This window comes from Rhodamnia argentea, chromosome 6, assembly GCF_020921035.1.
Source record: "Rhodamnia argentea isolate NSW1041297 chromosome 6, ASM2092103v1, whole genome shotgun sequence".
NCBI lineage: Eukaryota > Viridiplantae > Streptophyta > Magnoliopsida > Myrtales > Myrtaceae > Rhodamnia > Rhodamnia argentea.
The window spans coordinates 28,897,730-28,905,798 of record NC_063155.1 but is presented as its reverse complement, the minus strand read 5'-3'; the positions used below and the strand labels follow the sequence as shown (position 1 = coordinate 28,905,798).

The 8,069-nt window shown below is 43.8% G+C and overlaps 1 protein-coding gene across 2 annotated transcripts; it reads left to right on the top strand.

Moving 5' to 3' along the window:
* Positions 1-2,748: 2,748 nt before the first annotated feature.
* LOC115725863 (protein indeterminate-domain 5, chloroplastic-like) lies at positions 2,749-8,069 on the top strand. Of its 2 annotated transcripts, none has more exons than XM_030655510.2 (4): positions 2,749-3,331; positions 3,526-3,812; positions 4,170-4,566; positions 6,537-8,069. In XM_030655510.2, the coding sequence occupies exons 2-4, from the start codon at positions 3,659-3,661 to the stop codon at positions 7,783-7,785; spliced, it is 1,800 nt and encodes a 599-aa protein (XP_030511370.1). In that variant the 5' UTR covers positions 2,749-3,331; positions 3,526-3,658; the 3' UTR covers positions 7,786-8,069. The 2 variants fall into 2 exon arrangements, with proteins under 2 accessions (XP_030511370.1, XP_030511375.1); XM_030655515.2 differs by having other exon boundaries at positions 3,445-3,812.

Below are 8,069 nucleotides of genomic sequence, written 5' to 3'. Positions count from 1 at the left end.
GAAAAGTATTTCATTTCCGATAATAATTTATATCTAAATATTTCGTTGAAGATAAAAATATTTTCCGTCATTCATTTGTCTAAGTGATACAAGAGATTTTTTTTAACATTTTTCAAATAATTCACTTACGTTAAAAAAGTTATAACAGTTGTTCTATATTGCGGTGTTAACAAGTATAGATGCAACTACATCTCAATTACCATTATAATTTCTTACAACTGAAATGACTCGGAAAATTGGCTGGAAAAGGTAAATGAAGAAAATAGGGGAAAAAGAAGTACAACGGATTATCTTCATAAATACACGCAAATCGCCTCATTCACGTACATCGAATAAAGCTAAAGTCATCCGGTGGAGGGAGTGGTCTGCAAGTGCCATAAGATTTGTATTGCAGGAAAATAGATCAATTTGGGTCAAACCATGGTCAACCCGACCCGCCTCACTCGTTTGATGGGTCTACTTTTAATCTTCGTAGGCAACAAACATTTGTTCGCTTTTCTGTTGTTCATGCTTTGGGACCATTGAATTTGATAAATTCTCACATTGTGGTTCGCCACATTTTTTAAAAATTGGACTCAAAAGATAATTTTTTCTTGTGAACCTGCTGATTTCGGATCTATGAAGGCAGATGGAATATGCCCACATGACTCGCCAATGCAATAGCACAGAATCTCATATCACAGCCACGTCAGTTATGAGCACAAGATATTGTAATAAAATGAAACTTTTAAGATGGGGAAATACATGAAACTTATAACTAGAAAAAATAACTAAATATAACAGTAAGGTCAGCCCTTGCAACTTCTTAAGACCTGCGCATATGCGTTTTATTTAATTATTTTTTACCCAAGATTAAATTGATTTACGTCGTTGGTATCAATTCCAGCTCGAACTCGTATATCCCTATGTTGTTGTGTTGTTTTATTTAGGGTAAGGACAAGACATGTGATTCGCGACTTTGACATTTGTTGGGGCTGTAAGGGGTAAATACGAAACCGATCTTTGTCTCTGACTTGAAGAGCTCGAATTACTTTATTCTTTCAATTATAGGACAGCAATAAGGGTTTGCCACTAACCGGAAATTAAACATGGTCCGAGTAGCAATTAATTAGTATTCCTCTTTGGCCATAGTATACTCTTAATTTAATTAAGTTGTTGATTCCTGAACGATTGTTCTTGAATTGATAAAGATTACGGAAACCCATTGTTCTCTTTAACTCGTTTTGGCCATATTGTCCTCATCATGCTCAAACAATCTTCTCATATGTTTTAATCACTCAACCTTCTTCATGGAATAATAATCACTACACTCAATTTCTAAACAAGAGATATCCAAAACTTAGAATTTTTTTTTTTCCTTTTTTTCCCCCAACTCAACTTCTCCCCTTGAATTGTATTTATAGACATTTGTCTTCAAACAACCTACACAAACTCAAATCCTAAATATAGTTGTTAGTTCCGGGAAAATACTTTCCTTACAATACCGTCGGTGGCAGTACAATCTCAACCATAGATTCACCCATCATCATTATGTATTTTACATAAAGCACTTATTTATTGGGAGATCGTTCGGTCATAAATAGTGACAAGATTGTCGACCTGGTAGGTTAGCAACTCCCTTAGTTCCACCTTCAATCACAAGAAAATTTCCATCCGGAGAGCTTTAGAGAAAAAAAGTTCGCCAAGACAGTCTTTGTTTCCACTCCAGTTTGTCATTCTTTGTATTTTTTTGGTAAAAAAGAAAAACTATTTGATCTTTTCTGGTTCTCTTTTTCAGGATTCTAATACTTAAAATTCAGCTGTGAAATACTTATTGTAGACGCTCACCATCACACACTTGGGCCATTCACTTCGTTCGTAGCATGTTCTCCTTTTACAATCAGATCAGGGCTATCCAAACTTTCTAACTATCAAGTCATTCCGTTTGTTCATCAAACACAATTAGGTTGCTTCAAGTTTATTGACATACACGTGCCTTGTAGTCTGGTCACTTTTTGTAGGTCTATCCGAACTCGTCTATACACATAGGCGCCCCTGCATCGCATCCAATACTTTGTTCATCTCCTGCAAAGTCCTCGCAATCTTTAGAACTTATTTGACGTCGATTAACTTGTTCACATCCAGCAATATGCTAAAGGTTCCCCCACACAAACTCGAATGCACGTGATCCCGTCATCAACACCATTTGTTGCATATGATCCTATTTGTAACTAAACCGCTGTAGCTTTGAGACAATCAAATGCATATATCAGTAACCTTTGATTATTTGACAATGTTCCAAAGAAATGCATCAAAGAGAATTCTCCTGGTAATCTATTTCTTATATGAAATACTTATACATTCAAATGCGCGTATTGGAGTAACTAATGACAATTAGCACATGAAATGCAGAGTCAAGCCAAATAGCCCTAGGAAGCGCATAATCTAATCAATTTGAAACCAAGAATTTGAACGGGGTTAGGCATAATACAATATCGAAATGAATCATTGGGGGTGGCAAAATTCAAAAAGGAGAAGAGAAAAATATGGGGAGCCTGGCTGGGGGTGACGAAAGGAAGTTTTGGAAGGACTCAAAGCAAAGATACGAAACGAAACCAGAGGGAGGGACAGGGTCGGTGGACCCAAACCCTTGGCCGAATAACGACAGCCATGACCGCGTGCGAGAGCTGCATGAATGGCGACCTCAACCTCCTCAATTAATTCCCTTTCTTTCTCTCTATCTCTATCTCTCATTTCCCCTCCTTCTTTTTCTTGTTTTTACGGTTTTTCTCGAGAGAAAATGTTTTCAGGACAGAATCTAGAGAGAGAGAGAGACAGAAGAGGAGAGAGAAAGGGCATCTCCTAGACATGGAAGAGTCTTTCGGTCTCTGTGTGTGTGTGTGTGCGGTTTTGAACATTAAATGATTCAACAACAGTGAGAGTTTTTATTAAGAGCCCCCCCTTGATGATAACAGATTGATAGATAGACAGATAGATAGATAGATCCCTTCTGTTCACCACAACAAAACAACTGAGCTTTAGAGGGAGACAGAGAGACACAGAGACAGAGTACCTAGAGAGAGAGAGAGAGAGAGAGAGAGAGAGAGGGAGGGAGAGAACGAAGAAGAAGAAGAAGCAAAAATAGGTTCGTCTCGTCTCGCTTCAAAACCCCAGTAGATCCACTGCCACAGTTGTTTGCCTCTCTTCACCTTCTCCGGATTGTAGCTGTCACCTCCTTTTGATATTTACCCTCTTGGATCTTTCTGTGCCTCTCTTTCTCTCTGTGTGTGCTTGTGTGGGGGCTGTCCGAAACTCTCTCTCAAGTCACCCAGAAGCTTCAATCTCTCTCAAGGTAAACTCAACCCTTCACATCACAACCACCCCACCCAAAAAAAAAAAGAAAACGGGGGTAACGAGAGGGTTTGATTAGATTCGTGTTATCTGTGTGTTGCATGACTTGGTCAGATGTTCAACAACCACAGAAAGAGCTCAAGTACATGCCTCCTGGTTTCTCTGTTGAATCGGATTGCTTTTTTGATAATTCAGCTGGGTTAGGGTTGAAGAAGAAGGAGGACGAGAGCAGGGCGGAGGAAAGAATCGACCCGGAAGAGATTGCCCACCAAACAGGGAGAGCGGGACACAGAGAGAGAGAGAGAAAGCTGGTGTTAGATAGAGAAGTATGGCATCAACATCATCGTCAACACCCTTCTTCGGCCTCGGAGACGAGAGCCAAAACCAGATGATGCTTCAGCAGCAGTCCTCCACGACCACCTCTTCGACCGGCCCGACCCCGGCGCCACCGAAGAAGAAGAGGAACCAGCCCGGAACTCCAAGCAAGTCCCCCCACCTTTATCCTCTTTCAGTTCTGATCTCTATGCTTCCTTGCAAAACAAAATGGGGGAATTGCTTTTCCCTTTTTCTTTCTTTTTGGGTTTCTGCTCCTTAGCAGAAGTTTCTCTCTCACTTTGACTTCTCTTCACACTTTTTCAATGGATAGACGAGAAAAAACTCAGTACATCATCCGTTTCGGTTCTCATTTTCACATAATATATGTACCCTTTTGTTTGTATGTTCTTCTTGAGCTAAAAGATTTAATTCTTGGTTCAATTTTGGTTCTTTCTCCTCCTAATTGTCTTTTTTTTGGTTTGTTCTTTGCCTCTCTCTCTCTCTCTCTTTTTGGTTCCTTGCAGATCCAGACGCAGAAGTGATAGCACTATCTCCCAAGACCCTAATGGCAACAAACAGGTTCATTTGTGAGGTATGCAACAAAGGGTTCCAAAGGGAGCAAAACCTACAGCTCCACAGAAGAGGACACAACCTGCCTTGGAAGCTGAAGCAGAAGACCACAAAGGACGTGAAGCGCAAGGTCTACCTCTGCCCAGAGCCCACCTGCGTCCACCACGACCCGTCCCGGGCCCTCGGCGACCTCACCGGCATCAAGAAGCACTTCTCCCGCAAGCACGGCGAGAAGAAGTGGAAGTGCGAGAAGTGCTCCAAGCGATACGCCGTCCAGTCCGATTGGAAGGCCCACTCCAAGATCTGCGGCACTCGGGAATACCGATGCGATTGCGGCACTCTCTTCTCTAGGTACGCTGCTACTATTACCCCAATTTCACTCCGCTCCCCTACGCTACACTCTTGTCTATCTATCTATCTATCTATCTTACTCTTTGTGTTCACTACCCAGTGAAGCCTACACTATGGTTAGAGTTCTATCGTAAGCTTTTCGACTATAACTTCAATCATTCGGTCGTCCGTTGAATCTAACGAGCTGACCCTGAAAAGCAATTCGCTTTTTTATCCCTAAGCTTGAGAGAAAGAACCGGGACAAGAGGGGATTTTGATGCTTTTTGAAACCTCAAAACGCAAAAGGAGGAAACGGGTTCATTCGATTTTGAATCATGGGTAGTCCGAGGTTACTCATCTTTTATTTCCTTCTTTTTTCAAGATTTCAAATTCGGGTCATCTCCCTCATCTTTGATTGTCATTAGGCGTTTGGCTAAATCCATAGCCAGCACCAAAAAAAGGGCTACCTCTTTCTGAATTCTTCATCATCTTGTGCTTGGCTTGTCCATGTGTACGTGGAGGTTAACGGCCCAAGGACAGCCTCCACGTGAACATCTGTGAGACGGAGCGGTCTGAAAAACAACAAGGATGTTTTTATTTTCTTTCCCTTCTCTTCTGCATTTCTTCGGTCTCAAAGGGAGAGCAGGAAAATTTGAAGCTTTGTTTTTTTTTGTTTTGCAATTTTTGCAGAACTTGTTCATTCCTCGAGAACAACGCCCTTTCGCACTCATCCATCTATCTAATCTTGTTTTGTTTTTTGGGCCTCCCCTTGTTCACGTGTAGTTTAACGACGCAAGGGAGTGGATTTTGTCGTCCTTTCTCACGAGTCGCATAATGTTGCCTCCAGTTTTTTGTTCTCTTCTAGGTTGGCTCCATTCTACAGCTCTCTCTCTGTCTGTCTGTCTCTCTCTTTCTCTCTCTCTCAGGTCCTCTCCTTTTCATGAAAACTTCTTGACATTTTTGCCAAAGATGCAGATCTCGATCTCGATCTCTCGACGAGCCATTCTTCTTTCCCAGTATTTTGAGATAGGTGCCTCGTTCAGCGACCTTGCAAGCGTAGACTGTCATGGGTCGATCATAGGTGCTCCAAAAGTTTCTCGGGTTTTATCTTCTTCTTCTTCTTCTTTTGCTGAATATGGTGACCCAGATTGTCCAAGGGGTTCGCTCTCTTGCAAGCGTAGACTGTCTGGGACAATGTTTGAGGTGGCTTTAAGGGTCTTTCACCAAATTGGCAAATGATTCTATCCCCTCATTGAATGAAGGGCCAGTTCTGGACGTGGCAAACTTAGGGTTTTTTTTCATTTGATTGTTCAAGAATCATTATCGAGGCCCCGGGGTTTCGACAGTAGGATTCCGGGTCACCTGCGCTTTAAATTCTTTTCCATATTTGGGTAGCGCATTCAATAGGGCTTCATTCATTTCAGGCATTTCTTTTTGGGACGGAATTTGTTTCTCCCTCATCATTTCTTCATCACCTATTCCCATAATGGCCCTACTGGTCGACCCGTATTGGAGGTGTCCCTCCGCTTTGGTATTTTACCTTCTTTTGCCTATCCCGAAATTTGCCCTTCATCTAGAAGATTATTTTTGTCTTAATGTCTGAAACTATAACTAGTGAAATCAATCGTGATCACTATAACTAGGACCATAAAGGATCCATGGCGCGTCGTATCAATTACTCATTCACTATTTGTTGATCCCACGTGAGTCGGTTTGTGACTCGACGACTAAGTATTGACGTCAATAGCAATTAGAGGACTGATCCATTTGCAAGAACCACTCTTTGTTCAGATCTTCCAGGAGCGAGTAGAAAGCTCGGTCATGGATATTAGAACAAGAATGAAGACGATGTCGGCTTTGTTTATTTTCTACAAGTCACGTTTTCAATATGCATTTGCCTCATCCTTTCACGTTATAATTGTTAAATTCGATTCTCCTCACAGCTTCACCGAAGCAATTCAAAGTTTTCTTCTTCTTCTTTTTCTGCGCAGACGCGACAGTTTCATCACTCACAGGGCCTTTTGCGACGCGCTAGCTCAAGAAAGCGCAAGGCACCCATCGAGTTTGACCACTTTGGGGAGCAACCTCTATGGCAACAACATCAGTTTGGGCCTCTCTCACCAGGTTGGCTCCCAATTACCCATCCTCCAACCCCATAACCACCCGACAAGCAACATGCTCCGGCTCGGCGGCGCCTCCAACTCCTCTACCTTCTCGCAGCAGCCCCAACCAATGCCGCCTCCTCCTCCCACGGCATTTTTCAAGCCCGAAGCCGCGGACTCCCTGCACGAGCTCCCAAGCCACAATCCCCTCTCCGGGTTGATGCAGCTGCCAAACCTCCAAGGTAACGCTAGTGCCTCCCAGTCGAACCTCTTCAACCTCAGCTTCTTCGGCAACAATGCCACCGCTGCCAGCTTGAGCACCGGCGACAATGTCGCCACCGCGGCAGCCGCGGCCAACAACTTTCCATCTTCAGGCTTCTTGGGCCAGTTCAATGGCGGGAACAATGGCGGCAACCAAGCGGCTGGTCTCTTCTCAGATGACCGGGTTGGGTCGGGCTTTTCTTCTTTATTCAACGCCTCGGCGCAGAATGAGAACATGGTGGCTCACATGTCCGCAACTGCGCTGCTTCAAAAGGCAGCTCAAATGGGGTCCATAACGAGCGGCAACAGCTCCTCCTTGTTGGGCGGGTTGGGGAGTTCATCAGGCGGCGGCAGCAGTGCTGTCAACCGGCAAATGGGGTCCGTCAACTTCGGTGGAGGCAGCGGCAATTTTCCTGACAGCGGTGGGAAGCTGCCACCGCAGATGGAAAGCGAGAACCATCTCCGCGGCTTGATCAGTTCCTTCGCGAGTGGAGGCTCTTCCATATTCGGAGGCGGGGGTGGTCACGAGCATGAGAACAGCTTCGGTGGGTTCAATGAAAGCAATATCTCGTTGGATCATCATCATCATCATCACCATCATCATCCTCAGGACCAAAGTAGGGCGAGCTTCTGCAATGTGAACGACGCCAAGTTGCACCAGAATCTCACGACGAGCATCGGAGGGTCCGATAAGCTGACTTTGGACTTCCTGGGTGTGGGAGCGATGATGAGGAAGAGATCGGACGGTGGATTCGCGCACAGAGAGCAGCAGCAGCAGCAACAACAACAACATGGGACGATCAACATGAGTTCTCTAGACGGCGACAGGAAGTCAGAGCAGGGAACTCAACCATTTGGGAGTTCGAAAATGCACTGAAGGAATGGAATGGAGGGTTGACCGACAACTTGGGATGGGAAAAAGAGGTCAGTCCAGTCCATCAGTTGGTAGGTTTTATAAAGGATAAAATACGTGCGGGGAGAAAAGAAAATTGTAAGAAGAAACAACGCATGTCAAACTAGGGTTTGTCTTTATTAGGGTTTTTTTTCCGTACCTTCAGGAAGAATGTGCCACCCTCCTCCTCTCACCTCCATATTTTTTTTTTCTCTTCGAACTATTCAGTTTGTAATGTTGGCTACAATTGAATGTGCACTTGCTTAGCT

Bases quoted from the DNA above. Each gene is read 5' to 3' on its own strand.
- LOC115725863 (XM_030655510.2), top strand. From the start codon at position 3,659: ATGGCATCAACATCATCGTCAACACCCTTCTTCGGCCTCGGAGACGAG. The intron at 3,813-4,169 runs GCAAGTCCCCCC...GGTTCCTTGCAG, and splicing joins GAACCAGCCCGGAACTCCAA to ATCCAGACGCAGAAGTGATA. The intron at 4,567-6,536 runs GTACGCTGCTAC...TTTTCTGCGCAG, and splicing joins TGCGGCACTCTCTTCTCTAG to ACGCGACAGTTTCATCACTC.